Here is a 27,932-nt window from a genome sequence, read left to right on the forward strand (position 1 = left end):
TTCAATTTCGGATCTATTTATGACCTATTTCTGTGTGAGAATGATGAAGAAGAACAAGGACAAAAACAGCAGGGAGAGAGCAGCTGAACACAGGACCTCTAGTGGTTGACCTTGTGGAGGAGCAGCGTAAGAGATAGACTCCGTGTCAGAGGGTGACTCGTGAACCACACCAGGTGATTTTTAATGTAGATTTGCCATCGCATGCAAACCATCCTGTCAGGAGAAGAAAGGCTGCCAAAGATCGTACCTTTTTTGTTAATACATGCAACACTTATTTGCTATCATTTTTGCACCAAACATTGGACAGATGTTTGGACAGTGGTGATTGAAAGATGTGTGAGCTATGCCAGCAGACACAAACTATCCTTCTCCATTGTTGTAGTCTCATTTAGCACAGACAAGAAAAGGAGCAGCTCTATCATGGGAGGTCATTCTGTTTCTTAGAGTCCTTACTTTGACTATAAATGTTTTAACAGCTCAGCCATTAACCACATTGGCTGACATGGTACTGATCTTATGAAGAATGGGGTTTTAGTTTTCAGTTCTGATCTATGCGGTTCATCTGAATGTGAAGGGAGTCAATGGAGATTTATAGAGAAAATCATCAGCCAAAGCTCTCAATCCTAACTATACACCAGTGGATATTGGGTGACATGGCTCAGCTGTGATGCTTTTCCTGGTTGACATTCACTGCTTTCTGCAGGAAGTTCCAAGAAAAATAATGTCAAAGTTAATTAATTAAAGTTACAGCCATTGTGAAAGCCTGCTGCTTTTTGAAAGAATAAGTTGTACATTTGTTTTAGAAGTTAGGAAATAACAACATTACAGATTGGCTCATACTTGTTATTTTCCTGGACAGGGAATGTTTTAAAGTAATTTCATTATTGTACATTTACTCCCAAATCACACAGCTGCAATAAATTCTCAACATGTGCTGGAGTCATTGCTGGAAGAAGCTGAGTTCCATTTTTGTTATAATAAGACAACAGCACGAACAGATTTCCTTGCTTGTCCTGTCAGCAGGACAACAAAATATATTTATAAGGTGAGTCAGACAGTGAGACACTATTTTCCCAGAACTAACAGTGTGGCGCATCTCAGAAAAAGGTGTTGTATTTTCATGTTTAACTGCCAACTTTGCCCACTCCATGCAATTTACATATAAGTAATGGTGTGTGCTGATGGCCCCCATTGTTACTTCCACCAGCCGAGCCTTTGTTTAACCATGTGCCCTTGTCCAAATACGCAGTGCCTTTCCTATTTAAGAGTATCCAAAATGTAGCAGTACTAGGAAGGATGCCCATTTCCTGATGGTAATTATGTGGTCTCTTTCCATCAGTAGCAAATGAAGATTTACAGGTATCTACCAATGAATTAAATGAATAAATATCCTTCAAAATGACCTTTACAGCTTTACAGCTGATTATCAGCACCTTTGCACTGGTGTTCATAGAATTATACAGAACAGAAACAGACCCTTCAGTCCAACCAGTCCGTGCCAAACATAATCCCAAATTAAACTAGCACCACCTACCTGGTCCTGGGCAATATCCCTCCAAAGCTTTCCTATTCATGTACTTATCCAAATGTTTTTTAAACATTGTAATTGTCCCACATCTACCACTTCCTCAGGATATACCAGCTGAGTATGTGTTTCCTATACAGTTTAGACTTACTGTTGTGCAGTATTTTTCCTAAAATAATTGATACCTCAGATTTTGGGATCCACTGCAGGGTGCAGAGAGAGTCTAGGTATGATGAGACAAACATAATGTGTATCTCTGCTGTTGTTTCAAGTAATGGTGAGGATTTAAATATAATCATACGGGTTTAATGTTCCATTAGCGTTAGATCCATCTGTTCCATCAGCATTGAGCACAGCCTGTGGTTGGAGGCAAGGAGTCCTACTCTAGCTTCAGGTACGAGTAAGTGTATTTATACCAGCTCCCTAAGGACCTGATAATTATTATTGACCAAACGTGGTTTGCTTATTGCTGTCATGTAATAATGTGAACTTCCTAGTTAAGAAAAACAATAAACCTTTTCATGATCTAAGAACAGTGCTTCTGCTGTAGATCTCTATGGTAGTGCATCCTGCAGCGCTAATTACTGTATAGGCCATGACAAAGCCAAGTCAAAGGAAAATTCATGACCGTACACTACCTGAAATGACCTCCACCCAGTGCCACACATTGAGGTGGCAAATTCAACACAGTGTCAGGTGTGATCATCTGGGAAAATACCACATAGTCTTGATTCTTGAAATGTAACAGATTTTTTTGGAGTCTTCCCTTTTTACCGTCACTGCAATTTCACATGTCACTGGCAGCAGTGTTTGCATTCCTGTCGGATTTTATTCATATTCCAATGATTTTTTCCCCATAACTGTTGTATGGTTTGCTGTTTAACTCACTATCTTTTATGAGTGAAAAGATTATGGATTCAAGTCTTCCTTCACCACTAAGAAAATAGATTACTGAAAATTTGTCTCACTGTCTTACTGGGGGATCTTGCTGTGTATAAATTGGCTACTTTGTCTGCAGTGACTCCATCAGTGGAATGAGATTTGATAAATGTAGTTTTACCTAAATGACCCACTTTGTAGTGAGTGTTTGAACTTTTACACCCTTTACATTTTTGTGCTTGTCTTCTGACTATGTTCATTCATGTTGTGAAATAGTATGTTGAGACCCTCCATTATAAACACAGGCGATGTTGGCAGATTACTTTGTTGTCAACGATATCAGAACCATAACCAACCCTTCCCTTACCAAAATCCGCACCTGCCACTTTACAATGGGCAGACACTCAGATTGATTTTCCACTCTTTCACTAACACAAGGATTCTAAGGCCGCTTGCAGCATCTATCTGAGATCAGATAACTCTACACCTTACACCAACTGATGCACCCATAAACTGATCCTACAGTGGAGCTTAGAACTGGTCATTCCCCTAGTAATTAAAAGTGAGGCAAATTTGTGGCATCCAAGTACTGCCTTCAAGAGATGGCGAGATGTCATAACCTATTTGTACCCTAATGGGGATATATTGCACACTGTCAAAATTTGTTTTTTCCATCATTGAACCAGTGGAATGTAAGAAATGCATTTAAGTGGACCCCTTAGGGTTTATAAGTCTTATGAAAACATCAGGGTCGTTGTAGCCTTGGATCAAGTGGTCCATTAACATTCCACAAGTTGTTCATGGGATAGAAGGGGACTGAACTAAAGACTGAAATAAAGATCACTTTCAAGGAAACTAAGGCCACTTGTAACAATAACTTTGCTGGAAGTGAGGTTTTGCTCCTGAGTCCTCTATCCACTGCAGAATTTAGTTGGTGAGAAGTTGAGATCAATAAATGGTTATACATTTGGTCCTATGGGATGGGTGCCACTATATCCATGCCTATCATTGTCTGCACTGTCCCTGTAGCTTTAATGTATTCTGCATTCTGTTCTGTCATTTTGACGTACTTACGTAAAATGTGATTTGTTCGGATATGATCCAAAATAATACTTTTCACTGAATCTCAGTACATGTGACAACAATTCAAAGCAAATCAAATCAATTCAGTTGAAACAAGTGATGAGGTACTTTGCCGCAGCCTAAGAGAAGTTTGGATGAAAGCCAACTCCAACCTACTCCTGTATGACCTGTAGAAATCAGGGTAAGGATATTTGAGAGAAAAAGCCTTGGATTCATATTTTTCCTTTCATGACTCAGGATGTCCCAAATCATTATGGGACAGTGACTGTACTTTCAGAAATATTTAATTGACTGTAACGTACAATGTCTGGAGAAGGAGATAATTAAAGAAATCTGGAATTAATTCTTGGGAATATTAACAATGACAGAAAGCAGAATTTTTACTGGGCAAAAGGCGGCCATTCAGCCCATCATATTAGTTCTATTACCTAGTGCCAATCTTCTGCCTTTTCCCCTATATCCCTGGACACCATTTTTATCTAAATAATCATCCAATGCCCCCTTGAATGCCACAATTGAATTTCCCTCCACCACATTTCCACCAAGTTGACAAATCAGCCAAAGGGGCTGAAATAACTCCACAAGGGCTGGTATTTTGTCAGCAGGTCACTCTTGATTTACACTTGGACAGTCCTTGACACTGGTCCAGTTTCCTCAGAATCAGTCCTCAGAGTGTCGGAATGTCTGACACTCCTCTTTTTATTTGCCTGTCAGGACTCCCTTCTTGGATTGGATTGGCAGCCCCAATCAGGGAACTCATATTATATGAGGTCCACCTGGCTAACCTCATTACAATCACTATATCCCTCCTCCTCAGTCCAAGGACGTAGGCTGGTCTTTTCTGTTGCAGCGCCTCTTAGGACATTTTAGCAATGTGGCAGGTTCCTCTGACTCTGTGTTGGATAGAGCCTCCTGGGGCGTTTTAGCAGTGGGCTAGGTTCCTTCCACTCTGTGTCAGATATGGGTAATGCACAGGAGCTCACCTCTTGTGCCTGAAGCATCTTGGGAGAAATTCACTGTCTTCTTTCAATGGCAAAGGCATCACTGCAAAAAAAAAAATCGACTATGTCCATCTCAGATTTCAAGATCACTTCAATGCTTGATGAAGAGGGAGAAGCCATGGGTTCTGAAAGCCTTTCTGACTGTACCGAGCCGCAGGATTTGTTCTGCTCCTGCATCTTTTATGAGTTTGTGGCTTTCATATGGTTCATGTATTTGTGTAGGGCTGTTGCTTCTACCCAAACTTTGTGTATCGCTGGTCCTGACCTTGTATTGATCGAACCTCTTACCCGTGCAGGCCATTTCCATGCTTTTTTTTTGAGATTACCTATTGTGTGGAAACAGGCCCTTCGCCCAACAAGTCCACATTGCCCCTCGGAGCATCCCACCCAGACCCACCCCCCTATAACCCACACACCCCTGAACAGTACGGGCAATTTAGCATGGCCGATCCACCTAGCCCGCACATCTTTGGACTATGGGAGGAAACCGGAGTACCCAGAGGAAACCCACGCAGACATGGGGAGAATGTGCAAACTCCGCACAGACAGTTACCTGAGGCTGGAATCGAACCGGGGCCCCTGGTGCTGTGAGGCTGCAGTGCTAACCACTGAGCCACTGTGCCTAGACCACCTTCGTTCCAGGGACCAAAATTTGTCACTGTAGTAAACCATCCCTCTTGCTTGGCAGAGTCTGGTGTCCAGCACTGGCATTCTTGATGCCATTTCATCCTCCCCTCCCTCCAGGACAAGGAAGATCAGATTTAACCTGGTGCAGAATCTTCTCCCTGTAAGCAACTCTGCTGGAGATATCCCTGTAGCTGCATATGGGTTGGTTCTGCAATCAAATATGAACAGTGAAGCTGTAGGCTGTTTCTTCAAACCTGCCTTCAAAGTTTGGAGCTCTTAGTATCGGGCTGATGGATGGTACAAAAAGTGTTCCTTATATGTCAAATCCCATTCAACTTTAAGAAATACTCAAATTCGCTGATCATTATCTGTGACCAACTCTTCTGGGACTCCCATATATTGCAGAATATACAGGCAGTTTTTCAATAGTTGTCCCTGAGTAGGATGAATAAATTCTGTATACATCCAATCACTTTGTGCAAGATTAGAGCCCACAGCTAAATTCAGCCTAAAGCTGTGGGTGGCACTGCCTTGTCTGCAGGGGTTTGTAGTCCATTATTGTTACAAACTTACAATGACAAAGACATTGGTGGAACTTCCTGACTCCAAATATGACCACCAAACCATCATTTCCTATCTGGATGTATTTGCGCTCTGCATTAACCAATGTCCTGGATGCATATATTATTGGGAGTTCCTCTGCTTTGTGCCACCTACGAGCTAATACTACCTTACTACCCTAATGCATATGAGTAGACATTACATGTCAATACCAGATCTCGCTTGGGATCATAGTATGCCAGAATCTTTAGAGAATGCTAGCTATTCTTCACTTCCTGCAAACTATGGCTTGGCTGCAAAACTGTTTCCAAGGCTGACACTATTTTAGGTGTTGATGCAAAGGTGCCAGGATGGAGGCCAGGTTATGTATGAATTTTCCATAATAATTCACCAACCGAAGGAAAGACTTAAGCTGTGGTACAGATGTAGGAGCCGGGGCACCTTTGATTGCCCTCACTTTGCCTTGCCACATGTTCCTGTGAGAATGAAGGATAGATGTGGCAAGTTACATGAACTCTGGATGAGCAGGGCTGTTTTAACCTCGGTCAGAAAGAAAAAGGAAGCGTTCATAAGGTTTAGGAGGATGGGAACTGATGAAGTCTTTGAAGTATACAAGAAAAGTAGGAAAGATCTTAAACAAGGAATTAGAAGGGCTAAAAGGGGTCATGAAAAGTTGTTAGTGACCAGGATTAAGGAAAATCCCATGGCTTTTTATACATATGTAGAAAGCAAGAGGGTAGTCAGGGAAAGGGTTGGCCCACTCAAGGACAAAAGGAGGAAATCTATGAGTGGAGCCAGAAGATGTAGGTGAGGTCCTAAAGAAATGCTTTGTATCAATATTCACCAAAGAAGAGGAATTGGTGGAGGATGATCCTAGGGAAGGGAGTGTTGAGGAAGGGGTGTTGTGCATCTTTGAAAGTATTAAAGGTGGACAAGTCCCTGGGTCATGATGGCGTCTATCCTAGAATATTGACGGAGGCGAAAGAACAAATTGCTGGAAAATTGACTGGCATCTTTGGTCACAGATGAGGTGCCCGAGAACCGGAAAATAGCCAATATTGCCCCACTGTTTAATTAGGGTAACAGGGATAATCCTGGAATTTGCAGATCTGTGAGTCTTACATCGATGGTAGGGAAATTATTAGACAAGATCCTCCGGGACAAGATTTATACGCTTTTAGAAGAAATTGGACTTATTAGCAATAGACAGGATGGTTTTGTGCAGGAGAGGTCATGACTCACTAAATTGATAGAGTGTTTTTTAAGGAGGTGACAAAGATGATTGATGAGGGAAAGCAGTTGATGTTGTCTACATGGACTTCAGTAAAGCCTCATGACAGACTGGTACAAACATAAAGTCACATGATACCGGAATGAGCTGGCAAGTTAGCAGAACTGGGTCAATCAAAGCAGCCAGACGGTAGTGGTGGGAGGATGCTTTTCGGAATGGAGGGTTGTGACTAGTGGTGTTCCAGTGGGATCAGTGCTGGTACCTCTGCTGTTTATGATTTACACAAATGATTCGGAGGAAAATGGTCTAATTAGTAAGTTTGCAGACAATACAAAGATTGGTGGAGTTGTGCATAGTGAGGAGGATTGTCAGTGGATAGAATGGGATATAGATCAGTATGAGGTATGGGCAGAAAAATGGCAAATTGAGTTTAATCTGCACCACTGTGAGGTGATGCACTTTGAAAGGTCAAGTACCGGTGGAAATTATACAGTGAATGGCAGAACTGTTAGGAGTACTGATATGCAGAGGGATCTGGGTGTGCAGGTCGACACATCACTGAAGGTGGCAGCGCATGTAGATATGGTAATAAAAAAGACCTTTGGCATACTTGCCTTTGTTGGAAGGGGCATTCAGTATAAGGATAGGCAAGTTATGCTGCAGCTTTTCAGAACTTTAGTTAGGCCGCTCTTGGAACATTGCGTATTGTACTGGTCACAACACAACCAAAAGGATGTGGATGCTTTAGAGAAGGTACAGCAAAGGTTCACCAGGGTGTTGCTTGGTATGGGGGATTTTAGGTACAAAGAAAGATTGGATAGAAAGGGTTTGTTTTCACTAGAACACAGGAGGTTGATGGGCAACCCAATAGAAGTTTAAAAGATTATGAATGGTGTGGATAGAGTGGAACATACGAGGCTTTTTCACAGGTTGAAATGGCCAATTACTAGGGGACATGGGTGCAAGGTGCAAGATGTTTAAAAGATATGTGTGAGGCAGGTTTTTCACTCAAAGGGTGATGAATGATTGGAACGTGTTGCCAAAGGAGGTAGTGGCAGCATTCAAAAGCGCCTGGACAAATACATAAATAGGAAGCAAATAAAAGGGATATGGATCCTGTAAGTGAAGCACAGTTGTAGTATGGAAGGGCAAGATGTGCCATTGCAGGCTTGAAGGGCCTGTTCCTGTGCTATTGTTCTTTGTTCTTTCCGGGTATGCACTTTCCTGCATGGAAGACTATGAGCTCTCTTACTCAATTTAGGTCTAGTAGGACACCTTTGCTCTCTCGAGCCCTTATACCGGCAGCAACTACAATGGCTTGCTGGCCGGGATCCTGAAAAAAATTTTAACCATTTGGCAGAGACTTGGCTTTGTTTTGGGATTTTACTGTCTGACCTAGAATCTCTCTGGTCCGTTTATGTCCTGATCGTGGATGTTCAATTGCCTTCACTCAAGTGGTGTTCCCCAAGCTCAGTCAGACGGGTAAGGTTATCCGCTTCCATCGGTGTGCCCTGCAACTCATATTAGATTAGATTCCCCACAGTGTGGAAACAGGCCCTTTGGCCCAACAAGTCCACACCGCCCCTTGGAGCAGGCATTGGAAAATGCCTCATTTTCCAATGATAAAGTGATTTGTACTGCCTGTTTGAAGTCCACTTGGGCTTTGGCTAGTAGGTACTTTTGCATGGTTACATCACTGATCCCACTTACCATATAGTCTCTTAGCACATCTGTAGGGATTATACCAAAGTCACATGCCTCTTCCAGTCATGTTAATCTAGTTGAAAATCCCGATACGAATTCCTCTGGTTCTCAAATTGCTTATTGGAATGATAGCATCTCAGAATTAGACGTTTGGTTAAGTAATATTCCTTTACTAAATCGATTGTCTCTGAAAGGTTTTAGTATCTGGTCCCTCAGGGAAGGATAAACTGGAAAAGTTGTGGGCCCACAAGCTGTCAGAAGAATTTCTTGTTGCATTTCATCTGCCCCAATATCATTTGCCCAAATAAAATAGTAAGGATTACTGATGCTGGAAGCTAGAGTCAATAAAATTATGCCTGAAATGCTTACCCTAACTCAAGATCATCTGTTGCGAGCGTGTTTCTTCAAGAATGTGCTTTACCCTTGTTACCACTGAAATATCTCCACAGAGACTGGTATTCTGTCATCAAGTCACCCTCCATTTAGATTTAGAATTCCTTGACACTGACCCAGCTCCCTCAGAACCCATTCTCAGTGTCAAAATGTCTGTCAGTCTGGGATCTCTGATTGAATCAAAATAACACCCTGAATCAGAGAACTCGTATTCTAAGAGGTCTACCTGGCTGACCTTGTTATAGTCACTACAGGGTCATTTGTAAGAGGCAACCAGGTGGTGTCTTGCCTTTGTGAGCAGCATCAAAATGTTTTTTTTTAAAAACACTAACCAGATCACCACTTAGGAATGTGAAGTTCATATCTGATGACCTAGGCTCGAAATGTTAGCTTGTTTTCTTTCCATGGATGCTGCCTAACCTGCTGCGATCTCCAGTACTTTATGTTTCAGTCCCTGAATGATCATGATCTGTTCCCTCAAATTCTGATTGTAGCATTTATTGTAAAAATTGCATTTTCTCCTTAATCATGAAAATGCAGATTTCCTACATTTGGAAATTTCCACGTGTTATTTATGGTATTTGGTCTGTTGGTGCCTTTTAGGTCTGTTCCTCCATTCGCCAAAAATCATTGCCTTTACCACTTCAGGGCACTACACTTTTAGCAGGGCAAAAATAACAGTACTAGGAACACAGGAATGGGAACAGGCCATTCAGCCCTTGAGCCTGCTCCACCATTGCATGAGAACATGTTGAGCTGTGCCTAATTTCAAATATGTGCTTTGGCTCATATCCCTTAATACTTATGCTAAACAAAATATTATCCATCTCCTCATGATCAACTCCTCACATCCTGCCAATTTGAGTACCTATCCATTATCCCCACTTTCTATTGCTTGCCACTCAATAAATTTCCTGGCATGTCAGTAATTTGCCCTCAAACCTGTGGACGTCTACCTTAATTAATAATCTCTTATGTGGCACTGTATCAAATTACTTCTGGAAATCCATAGACATTCTCCCGCCCACTACCTTAGTCGCCCCTTCAAAAAAGTCATTGAAGTTTGTCAGACTTGATCTACCCATCATGAATCCATGCTGGCTCTCCCTCATTAGCTGAAACTGTTAAATTCCCCTTTCTTGATTTATAGGTTTATAGACATCAATTTTCCACCACATACTAAATCTTTATTCTGCACCACCACTGAAATCCAATCCTTTCAAATCTGTTCCTGATCTTTTCTAAAACACTCATAGGATGCAAAAGTTGCTGTATTTTAGGTTAGAGAGGGATTTCCAGCATTTGACATAGTGGTAATGAAGAAACAGTGATATAGTTCCAAGTCAAGATGTTGTGCAGCTTGTGTAGTATAAAGATTTAATTCTAACTGTCATGGTAATCAGAAGTGTACAGCTTCACAGGAAGTAATGCAACATCACATGGTCTTGCTCTCTTTCATACCTTTTGGTGGATATAACCCACAATTAGATGTGCTTCAGTAATATTGATGCTTTCCTCTTCCTTAAGCAGAGTCTGTAAATATTCTGTTCTAGCCGAAGAATCATATCATTCCTGAAAAATTAACTATATTTCCCTCTCCATAGATGCTGCCATACCGGCTGAGTTTCTCGAGCATCCTGTATGGTTGTTTCAGATTTCCAGCATCTGCAGTAATTTGCTTTTATTCAGTCACTGGATGCTCATTGTGAGTCTTGGGAATGAATTCCAGTGACTGTTATTGCTCAACTAAACTCAGTCAACTGAACAGAGAATGTGAATTGTGCAACATTATTTAAAATTTCCAGTGCAGAAACAAGCGACACAATTCTCCTCCCATTGTACTTCAGCATAACCTTACATTTCTTTCTCTCTCATATGATTATCTAGTTTTCCTTTAAGTACAGTTACGTTATTCACATAAAGACTCCATCTGAGTTCAAATTCGACATGCTCACCACGCTCTGGGAAAGAGGTTTTGCAGAGTTCAATTTATTGGTGACTGTGTTTAATCTATGGCCTGTCGCCTTCATCTTTGGCACAAGTGGAAACATCATCCTGTTCTGGATGTGAGTTTGCTCGCTGAGCTGGAAGGTTAGTTTTCAGACGTTTCGTCACCATTCTAGGTAACATCAGTGAGCCTCCGACGAAGCCTAGAATGGTGACGAAACATCTGAAAACTAACCTTCCAGCTCAGCGAGCAAACTCACATCCAGAACCTCAACCTGAGCTACAAATCTTCTCAAAACTCGCTAGCACCTATGGGCGCAATACGCTAAAACATCATCCTGGTGTTGATTGAAATCTCGAGCAAAATTTTCCAGTCTTCTGCTGGCTGGTATGGACATGGAAGTTTGTAAAATCCTGTGTGTGGCCTTCCATGACCTGGCCCCTACTTTGTCTCAAACTTCACAGGGTTTGGTATAAATGTTGGGTAGCCTGCCCATCCGTGGCCCTATTGAGGCCCTTTGATCAATTAAAGCTGACTTAACGGAATCATCCATCCTTGCCAGTATTTTACCCATAGCAGGAAGGCTTATACCGTTTGGGAAATCCAAATGCATTATCTGCTTGCGGGTGGTGTGGGCAAACAATATGGCTGGGGGGGAATGGTGCTAGTCTATGAAGCCCCTGTGTTTTCTCCATTTTCCTTCCACCGTCTTGTCTCAGTCATGTCTTTCCTTAGCACTGCCCCCACTCTGGTCACCATTGCCCCAAGTTTGGTCTCTCCTGTGTCAAAATTGCTTGTAAAGCAAGCTATGGCCAACACTCTGTATTGCTGGGACTGCAAAGCTGCTGGCCGTCCATTTGGCAGGACTTTCTCCTGAGAAAGGAGCAGATGTCTTACTTAAAGTAATTAATACTAATCCCAGCATTGCATTGGTGGCTGGGCTTGCCACTTAATAGGCCTGCAAAATCCTGCCTTCTGCTCATTCCGGGAGCAAAATTGTCTTGTACAAGTCCCGCTGTCCTTATAATTAAAGATGCAGCTTGATTCTTCATGAATAATTCCTGATTGTTGGGTAGTTTGGGAAATTCCTGACCCCTGGGTACTGAATAGGTCTTCGATCTTCATGCTCATGCACAGTGACAGCAACTTATATAACTTGGTGGTGCTGGCTGAAAGGGCCGAATGGCCTACTCCTGCACCTGTTGTCTATTGTCTATTATCTTTGTGCCAAACAATGGTTCAGCTTGTGTCCAGATCTGTGAGGCACCCTTCAGGAAGGATCTGAAGGCAATAGAGAATACAGAAATAGATTCACAAGAATGGTTCCAGACATGATGAACCTTGGTTATGAGGAAAGATTAGAGAGGTTGGGATTCTTTTCCTTGTAGGTTGAGAGTAGATTTGTTATAAGTATTCAAACTCAGGAGAAATCCACCCAGAGTAGTTGGGGTGTAACTGGTTCCATTCATGAATGAAAGGACATTGACATAAAAAAACAATCATCTTAATTCAATGGTGAGATGCATGAAATTTGTTTTATCCAGGGAGTGCTTAGGATCTGGAATGCCTGACAGTATGGTGGAGGCAGATTCAGACTTTGTCTTTGAAAGAGAATCTCGTTAATTGAAGAGAAATTGTTTACTTAGCTATGGAGAAAATGTGGAAGGGACACTGAGTTAAGTGGCTTCTTCAGAGCATCAGCACAGACGCAAAGACATAAAGGGGTTCCTTCCCACATCTCAACAATTTCAATCAAGCAAATTATGACATTGAACCTTATAAGAGGTTTTGTGGGAGGTGACATAAGCTTCTTTGTAGAGGTTTAAAGTGCCTTTTAAAGGACAAGAGAGAGGTGTAGAGTTTTAGGAAAGAATTCAAGTTCTTAGGACTTAGGCTCCCACCGGTGGGGTAATTAAATAAGAGATATGCAAGGGGCCAGAATTGGAGCAATGTAGAGATTTGAGGGTTGGCAGAAGTTAGGGAAGAGCCGTTGAATGATTGAAAAATGATTAAGGAGGCACTGAGAAAATGGGGTCAAGTTTTGAGGGTAGTAGAGGAACTTGAGCCAATTTCAGAAGACTGCTATTCAAATAAAATCTTTCAAGAGAGGCAGGGAGGTGGTCATGCATAGAGAGAATCACAGAAGTCTAGGGACTGGTGGCATAAATATTGTCTTCTGAAAGCTGAGGAGACAAAGACCAAACTGTTTGAAGAGTGGCGTGAGGTTTGCAGGATATTTCTATGCTGTAAATAGTATTCGTTTTACATTTATGCTGCTTCTCAAACATCAGGAATCTTTTGTCTTCATATTGAATTACTAAAATAAGGCTATTAACCAGAATTTTAAATGAAATTAAAACATAAATAATTCAAGTCATTCTATAGCATCCAGAAATTATTTTTAAGAATTATGGCCAGTTAATTCCAGTGTACAGAAAACCCAGCAATGATACTTTGAGATTCACAACTAGTTATCTTAATTTTTCTGTGTTTATAGGAGGTGTTTAAATTTTTCACACAGACTCACCATCAGTAGGCACTGATTAAGATTAAGGTTTGGATATCTGGCACCAGTAAAAAAAAAATCCTTTTGGTTGTTTCAGACATTCATCTCAAATAAAGTCTTTTGTATATCTCCTGCTCAGCCTAAATATTGCTAAGGTATGTGCCACAGGTTTTTACAATGCTACATGTTACCTTTTACAATCTGAAGCACGAGATTGGCAACTATTTGTTATCTGATGATCCTCTGAAACAAAATTGCCTAAAATAAAAACTGTTAGGATTCACAAGAGGAAAACTATCTGCTTTTTAATCACATACTTGGTAAATTTCCAACTGTTGCTGGCAGAATGCATCATTTATAAATAAAAACTCTTTTCATAATGAAAAATAAATACATAAGTCAAAATTAAAGTAGGCCAAAGTGAATTTAACAGTGTTGTTATTCTTAGCTGTAATTTTGTCAGTAAAGTCACCTTTAAAACAAACATTAGCTTAGGATATATAGAATGAAGAAAAATTTTCAACTATTGATGCTTGTTATAAAATGTAACTTCAAATAGCACATTCAAAATAATTAATTATAAGATATATTAGAAACATTAGCCAGTTCCTCATATCAAAGGTATTATCTGCAACCATCATGTAGGAATACCACTCAAATGCTTTTATTTATTTAGAATACAGTGGCGTTTCTCACTGAAACAATTATTTGAATCCATAAAGTCTAGAATAATGATCAGCCTTTTATTTGTCCAATGAAAACACAGCTGTTACTTGACCATTTTGTTTAAGCTTCTTTTGTGTTCATATAGCCCAACTGGAAAAGTTTGTGAACTGTGAATAAGATGTTAGAAGGCCACAAATTGCTGGACCCTTGCACTAACTTGTCATCTCTTATCTAGACCTCAGCGAGGATTGGTCTACCATTGTTAGCCTCTGAATCTGAGGGTTTCTTTATTTTAATATTGGTCACTGCAGGAAAGTATTTCTGCATTTGGTATTGGTTGAATATGTTGTTTGGTTTCCCTTCATTCAGATACAGCATATCAAGTAAGTACCAAATATCAAAAGAAACAGTTGCAGATATTGATGGATCTGATTTTAGCCTCTTTACTTCCAGGGTGGTGGGGACTGCCCAGAGATGAGTATGGGAGCAATTAAGCAAGCACTCGAAGTATCCCAACCTAATTCTTTTATCTACGTCTTCACTGATGCCCGGGCAAAAGACTATCAACTAACGAAGGATGTCCTGCAACTCATCCAACTGAAGCAGTCCCAGGTAGGCAAGAAGAGTCAACTGAGATGGCACAGGTCTGCCTCTGGAGTATGCAAAAACAGAGTGAATATTACAATTGTCAGTGTCGATTCAGTGAGTGGGTTACAGATTGACATTTCCTTTCAATGCTTTGAGGCTGATTTTAGCCTGTTGCCTTTCCATGGAACAGTAAAGATTTTTGAGCCACCTTGTGGAAGCATGTCAGTGGGGCTTCATATTTGCTATCTAAGCTTAGCATGGTAGCAGTTTTGTAGTATTTGCAATATGTCAATCCAGCATCACATTTCCTTGAGGTACATGGGTTCCTGTAAGTGGAGGTACTTCATGATGCAGTAGGCGTATTCTGAGCCAGAGCTGAGGAAGCTTGAAGAGGTAGCAATGGTTTGCACTGTGCATGATAAGATTAAAAACTAGTTCCATTCTGTAAAAGTGGGCATATGGGTCCAGATGGATTATTTCCTCAAGGTGGGAGAATATGGTTGATTTTTTAATAAAAGTAGATGTACCAGTCTAATGTACCATTATAAATATGCCTCTGACATTGCTCATCAACAGGTGATGAACAATTCTAATAAATATGGTGACAATATATATGGGACAGATTTCAGGCGGATTCATAATGTTGAGTTCTCAACAGTAGTTTAAAGTAGGATTGGAAAAAGCCACCTAGGGAGCATATGTATTGTGATACATAGGGCATCAAAACTCTGTTAAATAGGCTGGTGGGCCATTCTTATCAATTACCTTTGTATGATTTTGGAGTTGTTATCATACAAGCTCAACAGGATGTGTTATAAAATTATTTATATTGCATTGTTATGAGACCTGAGACAAATAGCCATGAGAGTGGAGCAAGATTGATGCTAAAATCACTCAGTCTTCAGTCCAAAAATATTGGTGAAGAGGGAAGAAAGGAGCCAGGCGAGACCCACGCCTGAAATCAGCATTGGATGGGCAATTGATGGGTCTAATTACTATTTTAGGACCTCTTTGTAAAATTGTGTTGGCAGGCACCAGCTGTGCTCTGAAAAATGTGACCTACATGGAAGATCCTTCAATGAGACTTCTACAGGCTACCACCAAAAAATCCTAAGCATTTAATAAGTAACACTTCTCTAAATTTGCAGAACCACACTGTGCAGGGAATCTCACCGCCTGGATTTAAAAATCACTAACTTCCAGTGCCGGCTATCCTCCCTCTCTTGATGACTGCATTCTCCTCTGCTTACTCTTCAAATCACTGTCTGTAACTTGCCCTCTGAGATCTGATTTCTGCCCTCCTCCCCACACAATTGGACTAGTTAGTTTGGGAAAGCTGGTCGGCAAGAACAAGTTGGACCAAAGATTCTGCATGCCTCAATGACAATTGCTACCCCCTTCCACCCCACAGCGATGTGCCATCTACTTCTCCCTTCCTCTCATGATTACTGCAGTCTCCGTGCCTCACTCCTCCATTTGCAGACTTTCTCCTTCCCTCTCCCAGTTGCTGTCCTTGCTCCCTTGCCCTCCCTCCTTATTACTGCGCCTTGCTGTACCATCTTTCCTCCCTTCTGTCATCTTTCTTCTCCTTGATCTCTTGCAAGTCCAAAGGAACAGGTTCTGAAAGCTTTTGTCTATTTTCTGTTATTTTCATGCCCATGGAGGTGTTGAGTATTGTTGTGTTAGACTATTAGTGTGTTATTGGCAAAAGCTAAACAGATGCTGGAAATACTCAGCAGGATTAGCAGTGTCAGTGTCAGTGGAGAGAGTAAAACAGAATTCTGCTGTATCTGCTGAGTATTTCCAGAGTTTTACTTTTATTTCTGATTTCTGGTATTCACAATGTTTTGTCATTTTTTTTGTTTTGAGGTCAAACTTATAGGTTCCATTCTAGACAGACATTTCTTTAAGCAAAATGTTTAACTAAACCTAATGTTAATCTAAAGGCTGAGGGGCTTTTGACAAAAAATAATTGGGAGTCGATTAAAGTGATTGAAACTCTTATCCAAACAGGTTGTGTTTGTATTAACTGGAGACTGTGGGGACAGAGGCCATCCTGGTTATCAAGCTTTTGAAGAGGTAGCTTCAATGAGCTCGGGTCAAATATTCCACCTGGATAAACAGCAAGTCAATGAGGTAAGCAGATGCACCCTTTAGCTGAACTGTTACTTTTCCACGGAGATGTTTCCCAGAAAACCAGGTTAAATGCTTTGAAAAACCTGGATTGTGTTTGCTGTTCTGGGATAACGTAATATATGTTAAATATGTGCCACTGGACAGTGATCAGGAACAGAAACCTTGATTGATTTTTCTATTCCCTAGTCCAATCACATTGCGGGCAGTCGTAAATTCATGAACTATAGTTGCCATGGTCAAACCAAAGACTTTGTAGAATTTTAGAGATATTCATCATGGATGGAATTTTAGGAAGTATCGAGTTCTTATGGCCTTTGTCCATAGCCTGGTTATGGCTTTCCTAAATACGTTTTAAATATGATCAGCATTCTGTGTCTACCACCCTTCCAAGCGGTGGTTCCAGATTTCCAACAACTTCTAGGTGAAAACAAGTTTCTCAATTTCCTGTAAACCTCCAGCCTACTAGAAAATAGGCAGCTCTTGGTCAAATAACTGCCTCTGATGAGGAAGAACACACTGATTTCACTTGGTGATCACACAAGGTGTTTTCAACAGATTGATCATGAAACCGTATGTCGTCCATTGTGGTAATGATCCACTGATTCACTAATATCTTCTCATAATAGAAACCTACTGTCCTCAGTTGGTCTGGCCTATATCTGACTACAGTGCCCTACCATTCTGAAAGAAAAAAACTTGCATTTTTATAGCATCATTCATATCCACAGGTCATCTCAAAAGTGCTTTAAATCCAGTAAGTTACTTTTGAAGTGTAGTTATTGTTGTAATGTAGGAAACATACAAATATTTTCATTTGATTATAGCAGATAATTTATTTTGTGAAGATGGTTGAGGGTTGAAGACTGGCCAGGATACCTTGTGCCTTTGGATCCTGTTTGTCCACTTGAGTGCGCAGATGGGACCTTTGGTTAAATTTGTCACTAAAGGATATCAAGTCTGATGTGTAGCACTTCTCATTACTGCACTGGATTGGTACCATAAGACCATAAGGCATCGGATCAGAATTAGGCCATCTGACCCATCAAGTCTGCTCTGCTATTCAATCATGGCTAATATGTTTCACAACTCAATTCTCCTGCCTTCTCCCTGAAACTGTTGAGCCCCCTTACCAATCAAGACACACACACACACACACACACACACACACACACACACACACACACACACACACCCCCCAGTTGGCTTACACAGCTTGCTTCACAATGAGTTCCACAGATTAACCATCTTCTGGCTAAAGAAATTCCTCGTCACCTCAATTCTAAACGGTCATTCCTTCTCTGAGGCAGTACCCTCAGGTCCTAATCTCTCCTACTATGGGAAGCATCTTCTCCACGTCTGCCTTATCCAGGCCTTTCAGCATTCTGCAAGTTTCAATCCCCCGTGCCCCGCCCCCCCACCCGCCCCCCCGCCGCCGCCCCCCGCCCCCGCCGCCTGCCCCGCGCCCCCGCCGCCCGCCGCCCCCGCCGCCCCCACCGCCGCCCCCCCCGCCCCCGCCCCCACCTGTAAAATATTTCCCCCTGTTTACCTTCAATCTGAAAATAACCTATAATAGATTGATCTCTGGGTCAGACAATTATGAGTTCAAAGTGCTACTGACTCAGTTGCACTCTGATACTGGCTAGAAAACTATTCACTTATATCTAAACTGCACAAAAAGTATATTTGACAAAAACTCCAGTGATCCAAGAGGCAGCTCACCACCTTTGAAAGGACACATTGAGACAGCTGACAAATTCTTGTACTGACAGCGATGTTCACATCTTGAAGAGAAAAATACCTTGTAGATCAGGGATGCTGATTGATTTTTCCTTCTCTCTGTCACTCTCTCTGACACAGGATGACAGAGATACCAGAGATACCAATTGCAGGCCTTCATAACTCCCCAATTCTGCCGTCTGGCTGAGGTTAGTTAACATGGAACCATATGGGGTCGAGATTTGATTCTTTCTGATCTGCTTAGTGTGGTACCACACCAAGAGAAGCTTTTAAGCTTGTAGTTCTTGGGATCTTCCATGCTGTCAGTGATAGGTGTTAGTAGTATAAAGCAAGAGGTGATATCAGACTAATAGTACTTCTTGTAGAGTGAATATTTTGTGCATTTTCATTCTTCAGTGATGAACTGAGGAATTTATAATTCTATGGATGAATTATGTTTTTTTTTGATTTTCATAAGTTTTACAGACCAGACCAAACCAAACCCCCTCAAGTTAAACTAAGATTCTGGTTCTGTGGGAACTTGACGTCACCTGTTTATGCTGCTTCTATTGTTTCAACTTAAAAAACCACAAGGCCTAACATGTTGTTTACTTTATTGGCATGGAACTGGCTATTTGACCCCTCGGTCTCAACTTGCCTTCATTAAAAAAAGGATGAAATGCAACCCTTAAAGCCATAGTACTATCACAATAAGTTTTTCTTCATTATATAATAATAAATATCAGGAAAGTACAGGAATAAGAATTCTGTGTTTGCATTCATTTGACAGAATACTTGTCCTTTAATCCGGAGGCCTCAACTTGGTATAGTTAATAAAATGTGAGGCTGGATGAACACAGCAGGCCAAGCAGCATCTCAGGAGCACAAAAGCTTTTGTGCTCCTGAGATGCTGCTTGGCCTGCTGTGTTCATCCAGCCTCTCATTTTATTATCTTGGAATCTCCAGCATCTGCAGTTCCCATTATCTCTGAAACTTGGTATAGTTGTTTTGTTTTTACTGCTGTGCACCAAGTTTTAATATCTTTTCTTGACTCACCTTTGTTTATTGACTGCAAGTGTATGTTGTTTGATGTGGAAAGAGGCAACATGGAATGATAGTATGAAACGATGAGATGTATATTTCTATGCTAAGAAATGCTGTTCCCATTCGTTCATGGTGCAATTTGATCAATGATTTCAAAAGAAAATTGAAGGAAATAAACTTGTTGGACTAATAAGGTAAAGCATGGGAGTGGGGCTACTGTATTGCTGTGCCGAGAGCTAGTATGGACTTAATTTGCTGAATAGTCCCCTTCTGTATTGTAATAATTTAGTAACTTTACAGTTTATTTCATGGTTCAGAGCTGTTAATTTTCACTGTTGTTGTGGCACAGCTGGGTATCTGAAGCGTACTCAACTCGGGACCAGAGGTCATCTAAGCAGCAGGATAAAGCAGGAACTTCTAATTTGACAAAATGGAGAGGGTTTACATTACTTTCAGAACATCCACAGTGCTGACAGGGCAGGTATCCTAGAATTTTGATTAATCGGAAATGAAGGAATAGCAGTATATCACCAAGTCAGGGTGGTATTTGTCTTGATGGAGAACATGCAGGTGGTAGTGGTGTTCCCATGTATCTTCCTACCCTTGTCCTTTTAGGTGATAGAGGCTGCCAGTTTGGAAGGTGCTTTTGAAGAAACTTGGCAAGTTGTTGCGATGCAAATTGCCACAATGTGCATTGGTAGGAAAGGGAATGAATGTTTAGGGTGGTGAATTGGATGCTAAACAAGTGGGCTGCTTTGATCTGGATGTATAGAAAGGCTCAAGTATTGTTGGAGCTGCACTCATCCAGGCAGACAGAGGTTTATCACTTTGATTGCCTTTTTTCTTGGAGTTTGGACAAATCTTCAGCTTGTGGAGTTGGCCTGATCTTACTTCAGTGAACTATTTTGGAATAAGGGTTGGTGTTGGTTTCACACTACATTGCACTTAGAGTGTGAACTCTATCTAATGGGAGACTGCAAGCCATGTGACTTGTCCATGGTGGGTAGGGAGGGATGATTCGAGTGGTGGTTGAATGACCAATGATGCTTCTTGGGGGCAGGTATGGGTCGCACCCTGAGATCGGACATAGGTATAGGGCTAGGGAAAACTTGAATGTTCAAAATTAATAAGCAAATTTAGTCAAAAGTACCTCTGTTAAAACTCACCTCAACATAGGTAAGCAAACATATATAAATTATCTCGTGTTAAAAAGAACATTATGCCGCTGTCTGTTTTACAAGTAATCCTGGCCACTGCCTGAGATACTGCCAGTTTTTCACTTGCAGCAATAGATTGAACATCTGGAGGACATTAGACTTTAACAAGAGCATTGTTGATAGCTATTTTTCTTGTTCTAATGCATTATTGTAATCTCAGCAGGGATCGTCCATCGTGTGAAAGCCATTTTCTGTCTCCAGCCGATTAATCTCCATTCAGTTGCTTGTTATAGAGTGTCAGTATTAATATTTGCAACAGTAAGTTGGCCAACACTGTTGACAGTATCACGGGCGACAATATTGACAGAAAGAATGTTAGAAATGATTGTAGTTTGTTTTGAGATCGTTGGAAACCTCGTTGGCATTTGCATTGACAGGTCATCTTGTCTTTTGGTCTTTCAATTTGGAAAAGGCAGTGACCATAAGCAGGTGGCACAATTAGTGACTGCACAGCTGCCTCACATTCCTCTCCAAATGAGATGCTGCAAAGCTTCCCTTTCTCTCAACTACTCTTCTGGTTGTACCTACTCTAGATTCTGTCAACACTTCTTCCGTGCTTGGCATAAAAAGAAGAAAATGGATGTTTTCCATGATACACTGCAATACCTCGTGATTGAGAAGATAATTTGACTATCTTTGTAGTAAGATAGTGTCTGGATTGTTGATGAATATAGCCCACATTCAGCAGCAACTTTATTATTATCATCTATAACTATGGACAAGGAGATTATGAGAGGACACTCTTGGAACCTTTCCCATTTCAGTCCCAGATCCATGTTTTCTGACATCATTATGACGTAGCTCCTTTAGTCTAATAATACCAAATGAGCACATAGTTAACCCTTTCCTTCATAATTTCCTTTTGAACCAATGCTGCTGCTGCTGAACTGACAAAGAGGTGAGCACAAAAGGGTGTAGTTGAGTCCAGCAACTTGATTAGCTAAAGGGCAAATGTTATTTTTTTTTTTCTGTCATAATTTGGAGGGACCCCTCTGGCCATCATCCTAGTTCCATGAAGCAAGATAGCAATTTTCTGAATTGCATTGGAAATGACAGAATAACTGCTCAGAGACCAGTTTCCTGGCACCACATCTTTTATTTATTTGTGCATAGTACACTGGCTGTGGCCGGCCAGCATCGAGTCAGTCTCCTGAACTGAAGAGATTCTAAATCCCCTGTTAACATTGGTCAGCCACTGCTTACTGATTGGGGTGTTAACCTGGACCAATCAAGGACATCATAGTCCACAAGTTTTCAATCACTACATCCTTTCCACCTCTAAGTCCAGGGATATAGGCCTAGTCTTTTTCCTCATAGCTTTTCATGCAAAGTTTTCACCCCAGGTCTTCTTCCTCTGATTTGGATTCTGACACAAGCGTCATGTACCCAACCATAGCCTGTCTCTTGTTCCGAGAGCATCTCAGGAGAGTTTCCTGCCCTTCTTCCAGCAGAAACAGAGTTGAGGATGCATCCGTCTTGGACCCAGAACTTTCATTGACACCAGGCAAAGGAGGAGGACCTACAGTTTCTGACAGATGTTCTGGCTACTGAGGGGCCAGGTATGTTTTGTATCTGCCCCATTTGCAAGGTATCAGCTTTTATTTGATCTGTTTGTTTAGGACTGCCTCACCTACCTGAATTTGGTAAGTCGTGAGACCTGATCTCACATCATTGTAGCCTTGTACCCATACAGGGTCATTTTGATGGTTCCGGCACCAAACTTCATCCCTGGAATTAAGTTGTCCTTCTTGCTTAGAGGAGGCATGTGGTTGGCATTGGCATTCCGGCTGCCATTTTGCCCTCCCCCCCCAGGTTCAGGAGTATCAGCTGTGACCTGGTGCAGAGTCTTCAGCTGGTCAGCAACTCTGCTGATGCTATCCCTGTTGTTGAGCGAGAGGTGGTCCTGTAATTGAACAGGGAGCTGGACAGTTTGGTATTTTGATGCTTTAGGCTGCTTCTTCAAGCCCACCTTCAATGTTTAGACTGTTCTTTCCACCAGACCATTGGATGATGGGTGGCATGGAACTGTCCTTATGTGTCGAATCATTCAACTTCAGGAAATTCTTAGATTCCATGCTGGCAAGTGACATTCCATTGTCTGCGAAGGCATCGGTGGAACTTCGTCACACCAGAGATGGCTGCCAAACCTTCCCTCTGTATCTGGGCATATTTGCTTTCAGCATTAGCCAAAGTCAGGGAAGCATACACTAGAGGGCATTCCTCTCTGTTGGGCCACTGGTGAGCCAACACTACTCAGATAGCATATGGGAAAGCATCACACGTCAGCTCTACTTCTCATTTTATGACAGCTGCTTTTTCACTTCATGAAAAGCTACGTGACCATTTCCAAGGCTGACCCTTTCTCAATAGGGTGTGTAAGGGTGCCAAGATGGAGACCAGGTTCTCTGTAACAATTCACTAACCCAAGTAAAGACCTAATCCCACATATCAAATGGCCTGCCAGCTGTTTTGATTGCTCTCACTTAATCTTCCAAAGGGTGTAACCTGGTTTTGTCAACTCTGTAGTCCAAGTTGGTTACTTGGAGCACCTGGAACACACATTTTCCCCTTGTAAGGCATATGCCCATCTGGGAGAAACGTTTAAGCACGATGTCTAAGTTACCCAAGTGCTCTTTATTAGTCTTCCCTGTTTGCCATTTATCTGGATAATGTGCTATGTGGGGTAGCTCCTTGTAAAATGTTCTGCATGGTTCTCTCGAAAAGGGCCCAGGCTGATTATGCCCTAAGCAGTAGTCTTGTATGTTGGTATAAACTGTAATGGGTGTTAATTGTGGCACACTTCTGGGATTCCTCATCGAGTCACAATTGCAGTTTTTCCAAGGACAGACCCGCCCCCTCGTGCAAACTTTGCAGTGGTTGGGTATTTATCCAACTGCAAGAAGCAGTTTACCATTTGCTTAAAATCCCTACAAAGGTCAACTGTGTTGTCATACTTTACAAATTGATATGACTAGTGTTGCATGAAGGGTCTAGGCCCGAAACGTCAGCTTTTGTGCTCCTGAGATACTGCTTGGCCTGCTGTGTTCATCCAGCTCCACACTGTTATCTTGGATTCTCCAGCATCTGCAGTTCCCATTATCCCTTGCCTATTCCATAAACTGATTTGATGATTCCTTCATGCTCCAGCTTCCTGATTTCTGCCTCTACTTTTGCCTGCAATATATATTGCACCGTGTAGGCCTTGCAAAATCATGGAATTGCTTCCTGGTCACATGTAAAGTGGCTTTGGCCCCTTTGATAGTCCCTACTCCTTCTTGAAAAGCCCCTGGGTATTTCACTAGGACTTCACCAAGGCTGCAATTTTTCAATTGAAAAGTGTTGAGCCAATCTAGATGAGTCTTTCTCAACCAATTTCGCTCCGAAGGTCTTGGGCCTGAATCACTTATTACCAGTGGTGATTGCACAAACTGGTCCTCATAGGAGACAGGAACCAAAGTCATACCTTTAATTTAAAACGGTTCCCCGTTGTATGTCCTTAGTCTGGGTGAGGTCTTGCACAAACTTAAGGGTTGGAGACCCAAGTCAAATCTTGTTTAAGACAGGTTCTGCAATCACATACAGCTGTGCTGGTATCAACACCATGGAAACTGGATGATTATTTAACCAAACATTAAATTTTAAATCAGAGATAGTAGGAACTGCCAATGCTGGAGAATGAGACAGAAAAGTGTAGAGCTGGATGAACACAACAGGCCAAGTAGCATCAGAGGAGCAAGAAAGCTGACGTTTCAGATCTACACCCAAAACGTCTGTTTCCCTGCTCCTCTGATGTTGCTTGGCCTGCTGTGTTCATCCAGCTCTACACCTTGTTCTCTCATTAATTTTAATCAGTTCTGATTTGGACACTGCAAAGCAATTTAATTGTCCCAACTCACATGAAGGGGTCTTTCCAGGGTATGCAGTTTCCTGGTTACTGGCCTATAAGTTTTCTTTCTGGAGTCAGGCATTGTACAACTCCTTTGCTGTCTTGAGTCCGCATTACCAGCAGTAACTACCATGGCTTGCCAGCCCAGATCCAGAAGAACTTTTTAGCCAGATGCTTGGCTTTGTTGGGGGGGGGGGGGGTGCTATGCTGTGGGCTGTCCTAGGGTCCCTCTGCTCAGGATATGCCTTGTGTGAGGCTTTGCAAATTGCCTATCCTCAAGTAGCATCCCCCCAGCTCAATTGGACAGGTGAGGCTGTTCACTTCCAATGCGATGTCCTATAGTTACTATGCTCCTCCACTTGCTGCATTTTTTAGTGACAAAGCCAGTTGCAATGCCTGTTTGAAGTCCAGTTGGGCTTCAGCTGGTAGCCACTTTTGCATGGTTACATCATTGATCTCACATATCAAATGGTCTGCCAGCATCTCATTCAGGGTTAATCCAAAATCACATGCCTCTGCAAGTCATCTTAACCTTGTCAAAAGTCCTCATACAGATTGCCCTGGTTTTTCTAACAGCCAAATAAAACCAATAGCATCTCAAGTTTAGAGGACATTTGGAGTCGTAATATTTCTTAACCAACTCTCTCAACTGTTGCAAGGTTTTATTGTCTGATGCCTCTGGGACTGTTGGAACCAGAAATGCTTCAGGTCTGTAAGCAGTCAGAAGGATTACTCGTTGCTTTTCATCTGCTCCGATATCATTCACCCAGCAAAAAATATCACCACATTCTTTCCACATTCTAGGCCCACTCTTCTACAGCCAGATCAAACAAGTCACCCTTCCCAAATATGTGCATGATGCCAGAAATGCTTACCCCAACTCCAAGTTGATTATTGTGAATGAATGCTGTTCAGACACTTATTTTAGCCAGTTTGCAGTCAGTGCCCTGAACTGAGGGCATGCTAAACCCCCTGTTAATATTGGTCAGCCAGTGCCTCCTGATTGGCCCAGGTTAATAACCTGAATCAAGGACCTCATAGCGAGCAAAGGCCACCTGTTTCCAATCACTACAATAACCTTGCCATCACTGTCCTATATATTGTGTGATTCGGGTTCAGTTCTTCTTTGGTGTATAACACGTTTATAATGAAGTGTAATGGAGGCATGACAAAAGTGTGGCTAAAATATATTGTGCATAATGTTTTACAGTTTCTGCTTTTAAGAGCCACACTTTGTTTGAAAAGACTGGCAATTAAGACCAATCGTAATTACATTCTCCTTTGAATTCTAAAAGTATTGGGGTCCTCACAGCTTCGCGTAGTGTTGTGCACCCTTGGAATCCAGTGGGCAATGAATTGCAAAGATACTAAAGATGCACAATTTGATCCAAAATCATTATCCAAAAATTGATGTTTCCTAATTTATTGTCCCTGTCATGTGGGAAGGAAAATACTACTCAATTTTTGGACTGCAAACTACAATTGTGATACTTGCTTCATCTTATAAGAACAGAATAGTGCTGGTTGACATGGCAACCATATGAAGAATACAAACATAGCCTTGGCTGCCAGACCATGTTTGAGCTTGAACTGCATTTCCCAGTTGTTTTCATTGTCTTGAAATTATTTTGCATTGTAGTTGGACTGAAGTAATGTCTGAGCATTATTGAGAAATGTTCAGGAAAGCTCACGGCTTTGGGCCAGGCTCTCTTAAATCTATTTCCCAAAATGTTCTTTATTGTTACTTGGTCTAAGAAATTTATGTTCTCCAGTCAGATTTAACATTGAGATCATAAATGTGAGTCTGTGTCCTGTACTGGAATCAAGACTTACTGCATTATCTCCAGTCGTCACTTATATCTCTATTTCAGTTGAAACTGTTATTCGTTCTATCTTCCCATCTTATGTTGCCATACCTTCTCTGCAGACTATAGTAATATCCAATATTAAAGGCCCAGCCTTTATTCAGACTTCTAGTCAGAAAACAAATCTCCAGAAATATACCTTATGTAGACCAGAGCATGAGAGTATGTTACTGCCAAAGTGCTTAACTTCACATTTCCCAACATTATATTCCACCTGCCAAGCCTTCCTCTGACTCACTTAGCCTGACTTTATCACTATGCTGATTCTTTATATCATCCCCATGACTTGCGTTCCCATCTATTTTTGTTCCAGCTTCAAACTTGGCTATAGTACGTTCACTTTCCTCATCCAAGCCATTAATATGTGTTGTGCATGATTGTGGACCTAGCACTGATCTCTGTAACACGCCACTAGTTACAGGTTAAAATCTTGCAAACGACCCCTTTTTCCCAACTCTGTCTTCTATTGGTTGGCCAGTTCTCTGTCCGTGCTAATATACTACCTCTAACACCACGGGGTCTTATCTGATTAAGTAGGCCTAACATAGAACATAGAACATTACAGCGCAGTACAGGCCGTTCGGCCCTCGATGTTGTGCCGACCTGTCATACCGATCTGAAGCCCATCTAACCTACACTATTCCATGTACGTCCATATGCTTATCCAATGATGACTTAAATGTACCGAAAGTTGGTGAATCTACTACCGTTGCAAGCAAAGCGTTCCATTCCCTGACTACTGTCTGAGTAAAGAAACCGCAATGTCCAGTTTAGAATAACAAGCTCCCAAGAGAGATGGTATCAGAGATAATGGGAACTGCAGATGCTGGAGATTCCAAGATAATAAAATGTGAGGCTGGATGAACACAGCAGGCCAAGCAGCATCTCAGGAGTTCTCTGATGAAGGGTCTAGGCCCGAAACGTCAGCTTTTGTGCTCCTGAGATGCTGCTTGGCCTGCTGTGTTCATCCAGCCTCACATTTTATTACCCAAGAGAGATGACCTGGTTTTAGATATCATTCGGGACCAAGACTCAGAGACAAAGCAAGACGACTCTGCGATTTGATGTAGAAACTGCTGACACTCGGAAGCCTGCAGCCCTCCTCCAATTCTCAAGTCAGAAGTGTGTCAATGACGGTGCAGATCCAACAACACTGAAAACAATCTTGAGTCTAGGCCAAAGCAGCCCCTTGATTGGCACCGTATCCATTCTCTCCACAGACAACTCCAAGAGACAATAATGTGTCCCTGTACAAGATGCACTGCCACATTTTTTACCCACTATTCTGACACACACCTTTCCAGACTTAGAAAACTCATCTTCAAGGGCAAGGACATCAGACATGGTAGCACTAAC

General features: G+C 41.7%; 1 protein-coding gene across 1 annotated transcript in view; it reads left to right on the forward strand.

Moving 5' to 3' along the window:
• LOC125465267 (hemicentin-1-like) overlaps positions 1-27,932 on the forward strand; it is a 434,244-nt gene that overhangs the window by 63,441 nt on the left and 342,871 nt on the right. Inside the window, exons 3-4 of the mRNA XM_048558547.2 lie at positions 14,578-14,736; positions 16,726-16,848. Of these exons, the coding sequence (XP_048414504.2) occupies positions 14,578-14,736; positions 16,726-16,848 (282 nt within the window). The remainder of the gene's footprint in view (positions 1-14,577; positions 14,737-16,725; positions 16,849-27,932) is intronic.

The sequence above is a fragment of the Stegostoma tigrinum genome, chromosome 29 (assembly GCF_030684315.1).
Source record: "Stegostoma tigrinum isolate sSteTig4 chromosome 29, sSteTig4.hap1, whole genome shotgun sequence".
In the NCBI taxonomy this organism is placed as follows: domain Eukaryota; kingdom Metazoa; phylum Chordata; class Chondrichthyes; order Orectolobiformes; family Stegostomatidae; genus Stegostoma; species Stegostoma tigrinum.